The following is an 18154-nucleotide window of genomic DNA, read 5'->3' on the forward strand; positions in this document are numbered from 1 at the left end:
GAAGAGAGCTGGGCTGGGTCCCCAGGGCAGGGCCAGCACATGCTTTTCCCGTAAAGGGCCAGATGGTGAAAATTTTAGGTGTCCCCTCCTACCACCACCAGGCGACATAGCGCAAAACCGGCCATACGTCATGCCCGACTGAGCACACGGGCACAGCTGGGCGCCAAAAAACTATTCACAGAAGCAGTCTGGGGTGGGGGCATGAGCCCGCTGCCGCAGGCCCTGTCCACGAGCAGCCAGAGGGACACCCGTGGCCTGTCCTGAGCGCTGAGCACGGGGACGCAGACGCAGAGCCACACCAACAGGAAGTGGTGCCAGCGAGCCGCCTGCGCGCACTGTTCCCCGGCTTCTCGCATCGGCTGTGATTTTCATCTGCCGCAAACGTAGGACTGGGGACACTAGAGGTGTGAAAATACTCCGGTATAAATATATATCTTCTGCGATAACATCCTAAACTTACATGATTTGAACTTCACTTTGGTAAAGCTGACTGTTACCGCCACCTAGTTGCCTATCCTATCACGTTAAATAGAAATAAATAAGTGTTCTGGTGTGATCAGTGTTAAGCACCCTTCTCCAGTTCTCCTGACACTCGCATGCTGTCAGCCCTGCCCTCCCTGGCAGAACGTGTCCTGTCTCCTCGTGCTGTGCGGTCTCTCGCTCACAGATAGACGCTGGATTTCTGGGTAACCACGGTTAGTAGAAGATAATTGGCATTGCATATAACATGCAGCAAAGACACACACCCTGCCTGTGTGTTCTCAGTGTTCAGACGCCGATGGAGGAGCACGCGTGTGCGTGTGTGTGCGCGCGCGCGCACATGTTCTGTGTGCGGGGGCCACACACATGCGGGGACACGTTTAGCAGATTATTTTAAGCTGATGGAATGGAGAGCACTGAGGACTCCTGATGGAGTCTTTGCCACCTCCCCCTCCTTTTGAGGGAACGTCCAGGCTTTGTCTGGGGACGGGTGCCATCTGAAGAGGCTTTGGGGTTGGGCAGGGGAGGCAGGGGAGACTGTAGCCCCTGTGGGGCCAACCGGACCTCCCTGCTGTGGGATGGGGTGGACCGCCAAGGGGACCCATTCACAAACCCCATGGGAAGGTGCTGTGAGAACAGTCAGGAGCACATTGGGAAACACTGGTCACAAGTGAGCAGCTCAGCTCCACCAGACTGTGGCACTGGTGCCTTCCACTAAGAAGAGGGCTCCTGCTCTGGGGAAGGGCGTGACAGCAGGGGTCCCCGTGGGCAGGCAGATGTGTGGTTTCTCTTGCTTAGACCCCAATCTCCCAGGGTTGTCCTGGGGAGGCTGTTTTGCCTGGAGACCCCGCTCTGGCACAGAAGATGGCCTCCTGGGGGTGAGAGGGGCTGAGAAGGGCCGGTGGAAGGGGGTTGTGCATTCCTGGTACAGGCTGTGGCATGGGGACCCTCGTCCCTCGGCTCACTGGGGCATGCACACTGTGGGGGCCAAGGTCCTGCTGGACTCCAGTGTCCACGCTGTGTCATGGCTGTGACAGGGGGGACCCAGGCGGTAATGGCAGGAGGCGGAGCCCCACCGCCTCAGACGGTGCTCCCCAACATGGTGCCCAAGAGGATCTGGGAGGAGGTCTGGTTTGTGATCTGCTCGTTGTTGAGAAACATTTGTCATGTTCAGAGTCGCCTTCCAACATTTCCCACGTCCTCCCCTTGCCTCCAGATCCTCACCGCAGTCCAGCCGGGGATACTGTGTCCTGCTTGCTTGTCCCTCCTCCAGCACTCAGTCCTTGGTTTCCCCACCTTCCCCCACCATGGGGTGGAGAGGCCTGGCCGGGCAGCTCAGGATCGCCAAGGTAGAAACTAGAGACTGCAGTGAGCACAGGTGACTCAAGGCCTGCAACCATCTCAGATTTTTCCCTGCACTGGGAAGTCTCAGAACCTCGGAAGGAAGCTGCTGGCGAGGCCCCACCGTGGGGGCGAGGGGGAGGACCACATCCCTTCAGAGGGGCCATGCTGGATGGGAGCTCGAGCCCCGAGCCCCACCACACAGACGAGGGACCATCCCTAGCTCTAGCGATGACCCGCATGCCCTTTGGGCACAGGGAGGCGGGTGCGTGTGCCACCCCGATGCTGGTATTTATTTCAACAGCCTGTGCTGTGCGCCAGGGAGTGCCCCCAACCAGCCAGCTGCCACGGACACAGAACAGTGGCCAGGGTGGACGGGCTCCAAGAAGCATTTCCCTGAGGCTCCCATGGGCTTTTCCCAAGACCAGCGCCAGGACCACATGGCCCCTCCAGTCACTTGCCAGGCTTGGTGGCACTTCTGCAAGGGGACATGTCCCCATGAAGCCACTGTGATAAGAGTCCCAATGCTTGGCTCCCCTGTCCAGCCTCATGGAGAAACCAAATGCCAACAAATGCTGCTGGCCTCGGGGCCCTTTGTGGGCCTGCCTCTCTTGTGTGGTTTTCTGCATTTGCAGGGGTTGGGAGAGGTTAGGGAACACTCATGCAGAGACTGAACCACTGAGATCTGTGCCACGTGCCAGTGAACAGGGAGCAGCCACAGGGACCCACAGCCCGAAGGCCCTGAGTGCAGAGTGGGGCCCTGGACAGAAGACACCATCATGCCAGCAAAGCGACTGCATGGGAAGCCTTAGCCAGCAGGGTCTCCTGGCCTAGAGACACAAATGGCAGGAGAGAAAGGGGCAGAAATGGTATTCTGTCTTTGCTGAACCATTCTGGGAACAAATACATTTCCAGTTTATTCTTAGAAAAACACAATAAAGTGAACGGTCTTGTCCTTGGTTTCCATTTTGACAACTTCAGACCGTGTTCCTCTGGTCCACTGAGGAGCCCCTTCCACTGGCTCACCTTCCTCCAGCTCCACAACGTGTGTGCGTGTGTGTGTGTGAGCATGTGCGTGTGTGCAAGCACACACATCACATGTAGGTATGTGTGAGTGTGTGTGCACATGCAAGCACCTGTCCCACCTCCCCACACCTTCATGATGTCCTGTTAGCAGCTCACTTCTGTCTTCTTGGTGCTGCTGGTTAGTGCGTTAGCTTGTGCTGCCCTCAAGGTTCCAGGGAGGGGTTTGCAGGTCAGCAGGGGGCCAGCTTCTGACAGGGTCTGTCCCACTCACCCCTTGTGGCCCACCGGCCCCTTTAAAATGGACTTTTCGCCTGTAAGCCAGGTAGTTAGTGTGGTCTGGTCCCAGGAGACGCTCTGAAAAAGGCCATTTGTTGTCGGCCAGCACTGGACGCGGCAGGTGTGTTAGAAATGGTCAGTGATTTCGGGGCCTCACTTGGGGGTCAGAGAGAAGCACGCCAGGCCGCAAGCAGGGGGAGGCCTGACTGCCACCCCCACGGTCCCCCGGGGCCCCAGCCTTGAGTTCTTCCCCAGGGAGCAAGGGAATGTAATGAAGTGTGAGGTGGCACGGGCCCCAGCGGGAAGGGCTGCTCCTGGGCTGGCTACTTGCCACCCTGTACCTTCTGGTCATAGGTGCCCGCGTGCTTATAGCCCGGTACGTAGCCTGACTCATCCACCAGGTCCACACGGCCCACCTTGCTTTTGCCCTTGCCTGATGGGTCGAAGCGTTCCTTGTGGGAGCCCGTGAACTTGGTCGTGTCCGTGAGCTGGGACACAGTGGGCGACGAGATGGCCTTCTGTAGAGGGAGAGAATGGGGCGCGCCCGTGTGAGCGCAAGGGGCCAAGTGAGCACGTGAGGCTGTCGGCAGCTGGGTCGGCACACCCCCAGGGAGTAACACGTCCCCTGTCCCACCCCAGACCCCATGGGCTGCTGCCCTCCAGGGAGTCCCTGCTAGCCATGCTCACCATCACCCCTGAGATGATGGGGGCCTTGCCCTCAATGAGCCTGTGCACCTCACGGACGGCCCCCTCGCTGCTCTTGTCTTTGAATCTCTTCTTGGAGAGCTCTTCAAATGCCTCCTTGAACTGCTCGAATGTGATGGTCCAGCAGGATTTCCCTCTGAGGGAGGAGAGCGCTCAGGGCCCAGGCCAGGGCCACTCCCCTCCATAACTCACAGCCCCACCAAGTAGTGCCCCCAGAACCTGCTGACATCCGGGGACCAGGTGATGTCAGGGGACCCCTTCCCAGGGACCTGGTGGCATCAGGAGACCCCCTGCTCGGGGACCAGGTGACATTGGGGAAACCCTGGCCCTGCCCAGGGACCTGATGACATCGGGAGACTACCTCCCAGGGACCTGGTGACATCGGGGGACCCCTGCCCCTGTCTGGGCACCCAGTGACATCGGGGTAACCCTCCCCCCACCCAGGGACCAGTGACATCAGGGGATCCCTACCCAGGAACCTGGTGGGGGCCCAGTGGCCTTGGGGAACCCCCACCTCTCTCCCACAGCAGAAATCAAGTCTAACGTTAAAATACAGAATATGCCCCTCCCCCGCCCTGGTGTGCACTGTTTTTGCCCAACAGTCGGCCGCCATGGGCAACGGCAGCAAATATAAATTGTCTTGGAAAAAAGCTTAAAGGAACTATATCCTTTATGAACAACTGGACATTAAAACAAAGCTGCTGTCTGGTTCTAAAATGGGGCGTGTGTGGCGTCCACTCAGAGAAGGAGGGAAAAAGTCAGGTCAAGAAGCTCGTCCCATCTGAACCACACAGAGGCCAAGTCCTGCCTGGGGCCACCATGGCCCGATGTCCCTGTCATCATACAGGGACGGGGTCGGGCGGCGGCCTCACCAATACGCCCGGCAAAGTGGTCCCAGGGCCTGTCCCTCCTCCCAGGACCCCCACTGCCCCCACCTGAAAGCCACCTGCCTAAGGGGCACAAGGTGGCTAGGGGCAGATGCAGCCCTATTCACTCCTTGCTGCAGGCCACTCACAAAATTTCAGGAAGATTCTAAACTGTGCACTTTTTATAATTTTTACTAAAAAACCATTTTTACCACTTTGACTGGATCTCTCCTGCTAATCCATGGAGTGAGTTGTCAGGGTTTTAGAACAAGAGGTCCTGTGGGGGCGGCTCCCTGCCATTCAGGGACACCCTGTGGGTGCAGAGGCCTGAGTGGGACGGCCCTGCAGATGTCCACGAGCAGATGGCCCAGAACAGCCACAATAACCACGAAGGCACAGGGACAGACCCACACGAGGGTTTCCACGGAAGAGCAAAGAAAGGCAGCCCAGCAGAGAAAGGGCCGTCTCTAAACAGCTGATGCTGGTACAGCGGGGACCCAGCCCTGCACTGTGCCTCGAAGTGCCTACAGAGACTCACTCAAAATGGGCCATCGTCCTAAGTTCAGCACAAAACCTAGAACTATAAACTTCTGGAAGAATACCTAAGAGAAAAACTTTGTGATCTTGGGTGAAGCAAAGATTTCTTAGAAACAACACCAAAAAAGTCCATAAAAGAGACAAGGAATTGGAATGCACCGAAATTTAAAACACCACGCCCTTGAAAAGATGCTGTTTTGAGGAATACAAAATGAGCCACAGATGGGGAGAAAATACGGGCAAACAGACACCTGAAAGAGAAAGCTTTTCAAACTTAACAACAGGGAGAATCCCGCATAGAAAACAGGGCAAAATACCCGAACCAGACACTGTCCAGGAAGACCCCTGGGTGGCCCGCGCAGAGCACACAAAGCACCACCCCACATGGCGAGTCCTACCAGACTGGACGGCCAGCGTGGCTGAAGCCAGTGAAATGGCCACACCGGGAGGATGTGGTCAGCTGGGCACTCCGACGTGGCGTCCACCGGGGGAGGCAGTTTGGCAGTTACGGCTCTGAGCCCCCAAGTCTGGGCTCGACACAGGACAGACGCACCATAGTCCCACGTAAACCATGTAGTCAGGTGTCCTTCAGCAGTGAACAGATGGACACCACACGCAGGGACTCAGAGGCACTTGACGTGCCCGTCGGAAGACACGGGACACAGCCCACAGTCGGGGATCGGGGCTGGGAAGCCTGAGCCCCCACGGGGCCTGCACTCAGAACACAAATGCCCCTTCTGTCCTCGGGTGCTGGTCCCGACCACGACCGCACAGCAGGGGCTGGTGACCTGGTGGGTGCAGGGCTTCCTCAGACCCAGTGGTGGGCAGTGGGCTCTGCCCCCGCAGCAGTTGGCCTCGACCCCCCCACCCAGCCTCTGGGGAAACGTTCCTCGGCAGCAAGGTTCTCACAGCAGCCGCCCCACATGGAGATCCCTGCCCTGCTGCCTGGCCAAGGCCCTGTTTGTTTGTCCTGGGCCGTCAAAGGCACTCCTGTCTCCTATTCACGCCCTGCCCGGGTGGCATGTGGATACCAGGCCTGACGGCCAGCCCCGAGACTGGCCGCCGGAGCACGCAGCCCTCTCTGGGCACCGCGGCACCAGGCGCCACCAGTGGGAGTCACTTGAGCTGGGGGTGGGGGGAAAGGCTGACGGGGGCTCCCATCAGAGGGCCACATTCAGAGCTGGTGGACACGAGCCTAAGGCCGACTCTCCCACTCCACCTGGCTGGGCCAGGTGTCCCCAAGTGTCCCCAGCGTGATTGCCCATCAGGGAGTTCTCCCCAGGGGACCCGGCACCCTGCTGCTGAGAGCAATGCACAGTGAGTTCTAGAATGACAATGCCCGTCTCTTCCCCAGAGACACTGATCACATTACACTGCTCTCTGGACACAGAGTGAGCCTGTTCTCCAGAGTCCACAGAACTGGAGGGTGTCCCCACACTGAAACCCCCTCTCCCAGCTCCAGGCCTGGCTGGCCAGTGCCCTGCCTGCAGGCCCGCCCAGCAGTAATGGGGTCACTGATCACACACAAGGCCCCGTGAGCTGGGGTTTCACTTTGCTTCCCAAGCCTTGTGTCCCCCAGGCCTCCAGACCCAACTCAGGGTGGGCAGGGGGCTAAACCCTGCCACTGCCAAAGGTCACCTGGGGACACTGGGGCTGGCGGGGGCCCGGGCAGCCCTCCAGAGACAGGCGTATGTCCCTCCAGGGCCAACAGCAGGAAAGCTCCCGGGCTTCAGGCCAAAATGTGCCAGCACCTCCATGATTCAAGACCGATGGCACTCCCAGGGACACCTCTCCAAGAGGTGGCAGGCAGCATGCTGGGTCATCACGGAGAACTTGGCATTCATGTGGGAGGAAGCTACTGGCCCCCCATGCCCCGCTCCGCAGCAAAGCCAGGGGCCTGGGTGACCTGTCCAGAGGGCAGCCTGGCTGGCCAGGATGCCCGTGCAGGCAGGAAGTGGGGTGTCAAGGGGCCACTTAAGGCCCTGATGAGGCTCAGTGAGAAGGAGGGGCCTGTGGGGAATTCCTTTGGGCTGGCAGGAGTGGGGGGCTCCTGGGGGAGCTGTCATTGTGGCTGTGATGTAGCGGCGATGCCCTCACATCATGCCTGACCTGGGGCAGTTCCCAGGCCAGACCAGCAGCTCCAACTGCACGCTGTGCCCAAGGAGGACCGCCGGTGGGACGCCTGGGGGGCTCTGTCCATCAAGTGTCTGACTTTAGCTCAGGTCATGGTCTCAACGGTACCCGAAGCCCGGCTTTGGGTCTGTGCTGACAGCTCGGAGCCTGCTACCGACCCTCTGTCCTCTCTCTCTGACCCTCCCCTGCGTTCGCTTGCTCTTGCCCTCTCTCTTAAAAAAAATAAACAACAGAAAAAGGAGGACCAATTGAAGCCAGACCTTCCTGGCAGACAGTGGCCGCCCTGCTCCTACCCAGGGCTCCCCATTGCTGCTGATCCACCCGCCTATCAGGGCCTGGGCACAACCATGATGCTGTGGGGCTGTAGGGGCCGCGGGGAGGCCCTGACCTGCCTGAAGGGGCAGCTGTGGCCCCGACTCTTCCCGGCCAAGTAGGAAAAAGCCACCCTAGCGTGCTTGCTTCATGCAGGTGCCTGGGGCTGGGCTTGCCCTGTGAGGGGCAGGGGCGGGGTCCCTGGGGGCTCCAGCCACCACCCCCACCCACAACCTGCACCCCTAATTGCCATCGTGGCTATGGCAGGGGATGGGCTATGAAACAGACCCACTGAGGTCACTGAAACCATTTCTGAGCATTTGGGGAAGGTCACCGTAAAAGGACAAAAGGTGTGCTAAGACCCAGCATCCACATCAACCCAGCAAGGGACCAAGTGTCAGCAACTCCCCAATTCCAGACACACCAGGCTGCCCATCGTGGAGGCCCTACATGGCCTCAGGCCAGGAGAGGGCCCCCACAGAGAAGGCCTCAGCCACATGGCCATCCTGACCCCGCCGCTGACCCCAAATGCCCACGCTCACTTGCCCCCTGCCTGGAGAGTGTGGGCCCTGGGCAGACCCAGCACAGGGGAGCCCCTGTCCCTGGTGTCTCTGGGATGTGTCCGCACGCACGGGGCCCTGCCAACCTCAACCAGACCTCCCGTGGATGCCCCTGCCCCACAATCGTGCTGGACCGGCGGCGGGCAGCATCTGGACTGTGTTCTGTGGAGAAGGCTTAGCTCTGTTATTCCCGCTTCCTGCCTCGGACAAATCCCACCATGTCCGGGCCGTGGCCACGTCCTGGCTGGGGCCACAGGGTGTGTGGCAAGAATGGAACCGGTCAGTGGCCAACAGGTCCCAGGGAGCCCCACCAAGGTGCTTCTTCCTAACCTGAGACCCAGACACCAGCATCATGTTGCAGGAAACATGGCCCCTCACTCTGAACACACAGCAACCCCAAAATAGGCACATGCATGGGCCAGGAGGCCGCCCTCTGCCCCCCTCGGCCGGGCCCTCCACCTGCACCCCACGCGAGCACACAGGCCTAACTGAGGGGACGCTGTCGTCCAGGCTCCCCACATGGGGCTGTCAGGGTGCTAATTGTGCAGGATAGCACACAGAGTCTGGATTAATTAGTATTTCAGACCCACCGAGGTCTGCCCCTCGGGGCGGAGAGGGTGCCAGAAGGCTTTGTCTTGGTAACAATAGCGTTCAATCGAGACCCGGTGTGGAGCTGCAAGAAATTTTTTTAAACAACCTCCTTAAGCCTCGACTGCCTAAAGCAAAACTTACAGAAAAGGTGACACAGGACAGACCCCGACAGACCACCGTCAGCTGCCACATGGACATCAGCACACAGAATTCCTGACCAGGAACACTGGAATTCCCTGTTAGTGATGTTCCTGCAACAGAAGCAGGTGTGTCTGTGAGCATGACCAGGTGTGTCTGTGAACAGAGCCAGGTGTGTCTGTGAGCAGGACCAGGTGTCTGTGCGCAGGCTCTGTGGAAGAGCTGCACTTACACTAGAATCGGAGACCAGGGATGGTGTGCAGAGTGGGGTAAGGTGGGGGCCGGCAGGACACATGTGTCTGGGAATCTGGACAGGCCACAGGGAAGCCAGAGCTCACCCAGACCCCCATCCCCCAGTCCTCCACATGCTGCTGGCTTCTGTCATTCTTCCTGGGGGCTGCATGAGCCCCTCCTCTGGCCCCATCTCCCTGGGAACCTCTGGCCTGGAGGTGAGCAGCCTCCCAGAGACCCTCTCTGAGAAATGCCAGCCCCTCCTCCTGCCCACCTGCCCCTGGGCCCCCGCTCTGAGAGGGGGGAGAGCCCACCAGTGTGACCCCAAGTCCCCCAGCACACTTCCCAGGCTCTGTCCTGACTCCTGAAACTCCATGTTGGTGTCCTTGAAGGAGCCAGGTCCTGCCAAGCTGGTACCCAGGTGTCCTGCACTGGCCTCCCCGTGCTGCTGGGGTGCGGTGTGAGTCTAGGCCCCTGAAACAGGGGGAGCCAGTGTCCTCCACGGGGACACCCTGCGGCCACAAACCCAGAAGAGGCAGATATTCTTTGCTAAATAACAGGGCTGGAGTGTCCTGAAGCCTTGGAACCTATAGCGTTCCCTGGAGAATTCCCTATTTGCGTGCAGGGAGAATTCCCTATTTGCGCAGGCCTGTGTGGGGGCTGCTCACCCCGCCAAGCCCCTCGGCTCCCAGAAGTACCCGCCCACGAAAGGCAGGATCTTGTTCTGGGCTCTTGCCTTAACCTCTTCCGCTAAAGGCACAGCGCCAGCCCCTCTGGGTGCAGTGGAGTCTGCACGGGACACACTGTGTTGCAAGTGGGATTGAGAACCAGGCTCTGGGCCCCTGAGGGACACCACAGGCCCTGTAGGGGGATAGGGCTCCTGGGGGCAGGCGCATCAGAGGGAAGCTTCTGGAAGCCACTCTGGCTCTCCCTGAGCCCCTGCTCAGTGTCCCTGCTGTTCACTCCCACCTCTCCCGGATCTTGACACCTGGGCCCAGGCCAGCAAAAGCTCTAGGTGCTGAAGGCTTGGGATGGTCGCTGGGCCCACCGATGGGACGCCGGGGCCCAGGGTCCAGACCGAGACCTCATTTCTGTGCAAGAACCCTCGGCATGAGGACACCACAGCATGAGGGGCACCACGGCACACCCCCAATCACGAAAGAGGGCCTCAGAACCAAGGAGAGCAGAGTGGCATGGGAGGGTGGCCCCGGGTTACCAGCAGGGACAGAGGAGAAGGGGGTTCAGCCCACCTGAGCCCTCTGGGGCCCCCTGGCTCTGAGATGGCTGCCCAGGCCCACACTAGCCCGTGGCTCACCGTCTGGGCCACAGGTTCTCTAAGACCTGTCCTAAGATGCTCTGCCCACAAGTCCCAGCCATGACACAGAAAACACTGAAGCCCTGAGGGTGCGGGTGCCGCGTTTCCCACACTTTACACTCTGGTCTTGGTGGGCTGAACCAGAGGGAGACTTGAGGCTCCCGGACAGATGTCCCCGGGCAGGTGGTGCCCTACGGGCTGGATGAGGACACAGGTGGAAACTTCTAGCCGCTCAGTCACCCAGCGCCTGGCCCCACAAGTGCACGGCCAGGGGTCTCTGTCAGCGCCTGCAGGCAGCCTGAGGGCAAGTGGAGTGGGCTGAAAGGTGGCCCCGAGAAAGGAACGGCCACATCCTAACCCCCAGAACTGTGAATGTGACCTTGTTTGGAGAAAGGGTCTTTGCAGGTGTCATCAAGCTGAAGGTATCAAGGCGAGGTCTGATTTGCCTGGCGGCCCTGAACCCAATGACAAGTGTGGGGGTGGGGGCGGGTCCTACACAGCCCTGCTGCAGGGGCAAGGCAGCCAGGTCCCAGCCTCGGTGGGAGCCAGAGTCACTCCACACCGCAGGCAGACCTGAGGAGCTGCCCATGGATACAAAAACTGTCCTTCACAATCCTAAACAAAACATTAACCAACAGAATCCTGTCATACTAATGCCACCGTCATAAACGCAGGGAGAGCATCTGACAGAAGTCAGCATCTATGCATCATGCGAATTCTTAGTAAATCAAAAAAAGAGGAAACTCCTTAATCTGAGAAAAAGGGCCACTTGAAAAAAACTGAAAAATGCTGCCACACTTGAAATATTGAAAGCGTTTGTTTTTAAGTTGGGCAAGTACTGTATTCCCCATGTCAGTACAGTAAGGCAAGAAAAGGAAATGAAGATATAAAAATTGTTAGGGAAAAAAACTCATCTGCAGTTTCTAGGGTTGTGCACACACCAAACCCAAAGGGATCCCAGGACGATTATTAGCATCAATAAGTGAGTCTAGTGGTGTTTCTGGATACGTGGTCAACACACAAAAGGCCATTTCATTTCTGCATAACAGCAAAGATGCACAGTAAAAAGCATTTAGAAATGCAACATTTAAAATATGAAGAAATACAAGTTCCTAGGAACACCGCTCACAGAGGACACACAGTCAACACAGAAAACTCGGCCACTGAAGGAAACGAAAGGCCTAAATGATGACGTTATGAACATGGGTTGGAATCTACATACAGAAAGATGTCAGCTGTCCCTAAATTTAACCAGCCTTAACTTAATCTGGATAAAAACTCCGACAACTTTTGTGTCTAGTATCCAGATGCACTGAGCTGGGAGAAGGGCTGTGAATACACAGTGATTTTAAAAGGACAAGATTTGCTCCACGGGCATGGAGACTCAAGAGAAAGGTCTGGAAGCAAAGACAGCACTAATGGGACAGAATCAACAATGGGAGGGACGCCAGAGCCCAAACACATGTGCACACGTGTGTGACCTGCAGAAAAGGTGGCCCTGCAGAAAAAAGGGAGGAGCATATTTTCAGTAAATGGCAGACGCAGGGGAGACGGAGCATCGACACCACCCTTCAGGCGCTCCGAGGACTGAAGTAGGAAAGGCAAAATCCTCACCAAGGTGAGGGCTGAGGGTATCTGACGTCCTGGGGATAGAGAAAGATCCACTGCACAAGCCTCAAAAATCACTGCCCTTAAAGGAAACAATTCTAGGATGGCACCAGGCTGAAATCAAGAACTTCTGTTCATCAAAAAATATCACCGATGGAGAGAAAAGGGAAGCCATGGGGTAGGAGAAGATACAAATATGGGCTTGTCTCCAGAACCCGCAAAGGACCCTACAACTCAATGAGAAAAAGGCAGCAAGTCCAGAGAAGCAGGCAGGGGCCCCTGCCAGGGTGGAAGGCCCAGTGGGGCAGGGCCTGCAGGGTGTCAGGAGAATGGAGCCTCAGACCCCGAGGACGCGGGGGACAACTGACCAAGCAGCAGGAATCAGAACCAGGGCGCAGCGGGCCGCGCGGCCGAGGGGGCCGTCCACCCGCAGACATGCGACCTGCTGCCAGGGAAAGGGTGCAGCGAGTCCTGAGGGAGCAGGCCAGGGGCCGTCAAAGGCCGAGGGGCACAGGGCCAGGGGCCCCAGGGGCTGCCACAACTGGTCCTCCGAAGCACCGAGAAGGGGGCCACCCTAGAGCGTCTCCCACCCACCAGCTCCTGCCCCTCAAGCCAGGGGCCCTTCCAGCTGGCCGGACCATGGGACACAGCCAAATGACAAAGAACCAGGCTCCCCTGTTCCCTCAGGGGACAGGCAAACGTTCTGGAGAGACCCCACACAGAGACAGGGGAGCCTCGTGCCAGCCACTCAACCCAGGCTCAACTAAGCAGGGCAGCCTCGGGTGGTCCTGTCTGGCCAGCAAACCCCTAGCCGAGGTCAGGGGGTGGGGACCACTGTCCGTGCCAAGCCCTGCTGGGTGGCAGAGTCATGAGCAAAAGCAAATGGGGTCACTGTCTTAAAGCCCTGGTTTGGGGACAGTCTGTCCTACAGTATTAAATGACGGGAGCGGGGTCAAGGGTCAGTGAGTGCACGAAGTGCGTACACCTGGATGGAGAAGGAGGGTGTGGGTGGGCTTTCTACAGACAGCTTGTGACGCAGCGCCGCAGGCACACTCGAGGAGCACCTGACTTAACCTGACTTAACGTCGGTTCTGGGCCCAGACCCACACCTGCACTGCACGCCCCACACCCTGCCCACCTGGCGCCCCCTCCCCCCCCACCCCCCTGTGCAGGTGAGACAGCGGGGCATGTGGGGACTGCACGAGGTGACCCGGGGGCACCGGCTGCTGGGTATTGTCCCCAGTGCAGTGGGGCTTCCCACCTGGCAGGTGCTCAGCAGACATGCAGTCACACAGGTGTGACAGGGAGAGATCTGGGGAAACGTGGCTCAGGGCCGGAGGTCACACGGAGCCCACGCGGGGGCACTGCACTTATGCCAAGAGAACCAGAGACACAGGCACCCTGGGGACATGCTGGAGACATGCAGGGACACGTGGGGACACACAGGGACATACGCTGGGGACACATGGGTGCGCCCCACCACAGAGGCAGCAGGAGGAGTGGAAAAGGCTCCAGGTGGTTTTAACATCTAGGCTTGAGCAAAGGTAAGAATCCATCATTCCTCACCACAAACCTAATTAAAAACAAGAATAAGTCGGTGTGAACGTGCTCCTCCCAGGACCGGCTGGCAGGTCCCCCTGCTGAGAGAAGCGAGGGCTGGGGGCGAAGGCTGGGAAGGCAGAAAACTGTCACTGCCTTACACTCTATGCAAGACTTTAGACTCTTCACCAAGAAGGTCCTGTGTTTGAATGCTAAATTACACCTCCCGGCTGACGGCCGTCCTGTGCTATTGCACAGTTCCAGGGAATAAGGAGCTTGGAAGCAGACTGACACCCCACATCAGATGAGAGGTGGGGAGGAGGGAGGAGCAGCCCCCCCCCCCACAGGCCGCTCCTGGGGCTCACACAGGGCCACACCCTCACCCGAGGCCCCAGCAGGGCCAACCCCGCACCCCGCACTCTCCGCTGCTGCAAAGGGTCCCCCTGAAGACGCACTGCTGAGGGCAGACACCAGGGCTCTGTCCTCACCCAGAAAGGCTGGAGACCACGTCTGAGCCCCAGGTGCAGGTGCGCTCCATCCCCCCACCCCCTTGAGGTAAGGCTGCTGCTTACACACAGGCAAGTGTCTGCCAGGTCCAGGGTCTGTGGGCTCAGGGGCACACCGCCCCGCCCCCACCGCCCTCCAGCTGGAGCCACGCTGAGCCCAGAGAGGACCTGACACTTCAAGGTGCAGCAGGGCCCTTGCCTTGTGGTCCCAAGATCCCCAGACATGCTCCTCCTGCCTCACCAGCAACATCACCAGCTATAAATAGGCCTGGCTTCCAGGCAGCGCAGCCTCTCCCAGAGGAAGCTTTTCATTCTCAGTCTCTCCTGTCTGGAGCACTCGGCGGCCCTGAGGACCGTCTGGCTGCTAAAAGCCTTCTCTGCATCCTCAAGCAGTGATGAGTGATTTAATTTTCTTTAAATTCTCCTGTGATTTACACATTTTCCACCATGAGTATTTATAACCTTGTATACACTTTTACAACAGTTATTTACTGAGACTTCAAAGGATTCGGGAAGAGGAGCCAAACAGCACCAGGGAGATAAGAATACAGCCAAGAGAACTTCCCATGATCTCCATCACTTCATCCTTCTGTACTCACAGAGAGGGATTTTCTAATGTAGCACTTAAGTTATGGAACCTTTCTGACTCACGGAACCCTCTGGAAATCAGGAAAGCGGCAGACCCTTCCGCCAGGAGAATGCACATACCCTCCTACCGCAGGCAATTTGCAGACAAATTCACCAGCACCCCTCCCCCCAGAACCCTCGAGGAGCCCTGTGATTTGGACCATGTGATGGGAAGAGTGGCTGGTACCAGAGACAGGGTCACAGAATCCAGCTTAATTAAGGCATCAGTCAAGCCGCTGTTTCGCTGCCCCACCCCCATTTCCTGCTTGTTCCAAGCTCTCTCCCCATCACTCCAAGCCTCTGTGGTCCCAGGGCACTCAGGATCCAGATTGGCCTTTACCAATCACCTCCTAGGAGTGCGGGGCTGCCCTGGATTGTGCAGAGCTCCCCCCGCCCCCCCCCTCCCCCCCACCTCCATTGGGTCCTCCCTGAGAGGCTGGCCATGGGGAGTCAGGACAGGCCTGCAGAGTGGGACATGGGAGCTGGGTCCTTTATCCAGCGTCCCCGAGACCCTGCCGAGACCCTGCCGGTATCCAAAAAATGCCAGGTAAATTAACCACTAAATACGCAGATAGATGGCCACACTGTCAGCTTACCCTAAACGGTGTCTCATCTTCAGAGACACCAAACGCCTGTCGAAATAGTCATGAGCAGAGTGGCAGGAATGGATTTTCTCCCCAGCTCATTTCGAGGCTGCATTTGTGTAACTGAAACCGCAGAATAAAGGGTTTCTCTGGTCCTGCTGCACAGGTGGGGCACTGCTCCCCAGAGGTGTGTGAGCAAACCTACTGGCAGCGGATCTCTTCATCCTGACTGCCAGGTTCTGTGCTCACAGGCGATAAGTGAATGTGTCACCCTCCGTGGAGGCTGCTGGAGTCGCACAGTGAGCGGCAGACACTGTCACCTGGCATGATAATGGTGAAGCAAATATGACCAGAGAGGGGCCTAGGACCCCGAGGGGGCGGCGCGGTCTTTGTCAAGGGACCACGCTCACTCTGAGCTCTCTGCGTGGCCCCGGGTCTCCCGGAATTGGGGCTGCAGGGCACTGGCTTCATTACACACCCTCTAAGTCCTAATTCCCTTCGGTCTTGCCGGCGGCGACCACCTCAGGCCCGGGCGTCCCCGTAGCGGGACGTGGGGAGGCAGCAGCGGCGGCTGCGGCGGCGGGGAAAGGGGCTGCCCGGAGGGGGGGGGGGGGGGGGCGTGGCGTGGCTTCGTCGCGTGAAGCGCTGCCGCCCAGACAGGCCTCAGCGCCTCATCCGGGGCCCACGCACCAACCACCTGTCCCTTGCGGCGCGGTCGCCCCCACCCCTCGCGCCCCCGGACCCACGCCCCCGACGCAGCCCCCGGGGGCCTCAGCGCGCAGCACCGACCGCCAGGCAGCCCAGGGCTTGGGATGGGGGCGCAGGGACGCAGGGGGCCGCAGCCAGGAGGGGGCGTGGAGGGCGCAGGTGGCAGGCGGGGCGGGCCCGGGCGGAGTGGGTGGTCCTGCGTCCAGCGCCCGGGACCTAGCTCTGCGGACGCTTACCTCGGAGATGCGGCCACTGCAGCGAGCGCCTCCGCGACTCGGCCGCGGGCGACCGGGTGTTCGGCGAGCTCCCGCACCCCCGCCGCCCCGGGCTCGCCAGCCCTGCACCGCGCGCCCCGATGGCCCGCCACGCACCGCGCGCTCATTGGCCCGCCACGCCCCACGCGCTCATTGTCCCGCCCCCGGCCCGGCCCGCCCCGCACGCTCATTGGCCCGTCCCCGGCCCTGCCACACTCCCGGCCCCTCCTGGCCCGGGGAACGCGCGGGGTGCACGGAGGCATGTGGCAGCGCGGTCTGCCTTACAAGGCCGGCGCGGCGCAGGGGCGTGGGAACCCCGCAAAGGAGGCGAGCCCGGGGCGGTGGGCTAGGGGCGGCCGCACCTGGCCCTCCGGGACCTCGGGAGGCTCGCCCGCATCCCCACGGCAGACAGCACGGGAGCGGACGGGCCTCCGGCGAGGGGCGGGGGGACGGCGGGGCGCTGGCCTCTCCGCGGAGACTCGGGCCAACGAGGTGGCCCAATGTGGAGTGGGGTCGGGGTCGGGGGTGCGGGCTGGGACCTCACGCAGGGGGCGCAGGGAGGGCCGGCAGGGAATGGGCCTCGTCCCGGAGATTGGGAGCAGCCGGAACGTGCAGCCGCGCCTGGGTGCGGTCAGGCCATGCTGGGCCCCGGTGCAGCCAGGGCCGCCCTCCCAGGGACAAGCAGCGGTTGCATTCCCAGCGCAGCCAGGAGACCCTTTTCTTCCTGCGCTCGAGGTGGGCCCGTCCTGCCTACCTGCGCACGCAGATCCGGAAATCTTCCAATGTCTCCTCTTTTCTGGCTGAGGCCTGCTGCCCTTCCCCTCCAGGCTGGCCCCACTTGCTCAGTGCTGGGGCTTGGGGTAAGGGTCTCCCTGTCTGTCCTGCAGGACACCCTCCAGAAGAGAAGGCCGGTCGGGGGGGCGGGGTGTGACCCTTCTTCCAGTTTCATTGCTGTGGCTCCCTTGGACCTCGCCAAGGAACCACTATCCCAGGTTCTGCCCTCCCCTCCTGGCTACAGAACCCCCACCCACATGCCCACCCAGTCTCTGTCCTTGGTCCATCTGGCACCAGACCCCTGCCCCCACCCAGGCTCTGTCCTTAACTCTCCCAGCTGGAGAGACCCCCCCCCCCACACACACACACACATACACCCCCTCCAGACTCTGCCCTGCTCTCAGAGCCCCATGAATCACAAGTGCCAGACTCTGCAGGTGGGATGCAGCTTTGGGGCTCACCTCAGAGATTCCAGCCTGCTCAGAGCCTGCACAGGCAGCTCACGAACCAGAGAGGGGGCTATGGTGCAGGCTCTGCCGCAGACCACTAGGCCACGGTGGGGAGGACGTGCTTTTCCTGACATTTTGGGAGCCAGGGACAGGCAGCCCTAGGGGCTCAGCCCCACCCCAGCCCCACAGAGGTCCTGGGTTCCACATGCCTCCTTTCAACCCTCTAGTTTCTACTTCTGCTACAAACTGGTAGAAGATGGGCGACCGTCTAGAGGTCTGTTCGTTGAGACTCAGGGTTCTGTTTGTTCAGGTCGGAGCTGGACAGCGTCTTCGCTGCATCCCACTCAGGCCTGAGCACTGCTTTCTCCTGGACATCACTACTAATGATGCAAGAGGAAGAAAGAAAAACATTGCACACTATGTTCCCACTGTCGTATCAGCCAAAGGTGACCGTTGAATCCATTTTGCAAGACCTGTTAGAGCTCTGACATAGACACAGGGTAATCTGCCAACGGAGGTGGGCACCAGGTTTCAGGAGCATAAATGTTCAAGGAGCATTTTCCCTGGGAAGGAGAGGCAAGGCCTCGGGAGATG

The 18154-nt window shown here is 59.6% G+C and overlaps 1 protein-coding gene across 1 annotated transcript; it reads right to left on the reverse strand.

Annotated features, from left to right (window-relative positions):
* Positions 1-2712: 2712 nt before the first annotated feature.
* Positions 2713-16528, reverse strand: LOC122212710 (tubulin polymerization-promoting protein-like). The gene is made up of 3 exons (XM_042926670.1): positions 16320-16528; positions 3811-3964; positions 2713-3641 (listed from the first exon to the last, which is right to left on the reverse strand). The coding sequence occupies exons 1-3, from the start codon at positions 16526-16528 to the stop codon at positions 3447-3449; spliced, it is 558 nt and encodes a 185-aa protein (XP_042782604.1). The 3' UTR covers positions 2713-3446.
* Positions 16529-18154: the final 1626 nt, after the last annotated feature.

Source organism: Panthera leo (assembly GCF_018350215.1).
Source record: "Panthera leo isolate Ple1 chromosome A2 unlocalized genomic scaffold, P.leo_Ple1_pat1.1 chrA2_random_Un_scaffold_54, whole genome shotgun sequence".
NCBI lineage: Eukaryota > Metazoa > Chordata > Mammalia > Carnivora > Felidae > Panthera > Panthera leo.

Excerpts from the sequence above, each read along its gene's own strand:
- LOC122212710 (XM_042926670.1), bottom strand. The coding sequence starts at position 16,528 with ATGAGCGTGCGGGGCGGGCCGGGCCGGGGGCGGGACAATGAGCGCGTG. Across the intron at positions 3,965-16,319 it reads GCAGTGGCCGCATCTCCGAG|AGGGAAATCCTGCTGGACCA; the intron begins GTAAGCGTCCGC and ends CTCCTCCCTCAG. Across the intron at positions 3,642-3,810 it reads CCATCATCTCAGGGGTGATG|AAGGCCATCTCGTCGCCCAC; the intron begins GTGAGCATGGCT and ends CTCCCTCTACAG.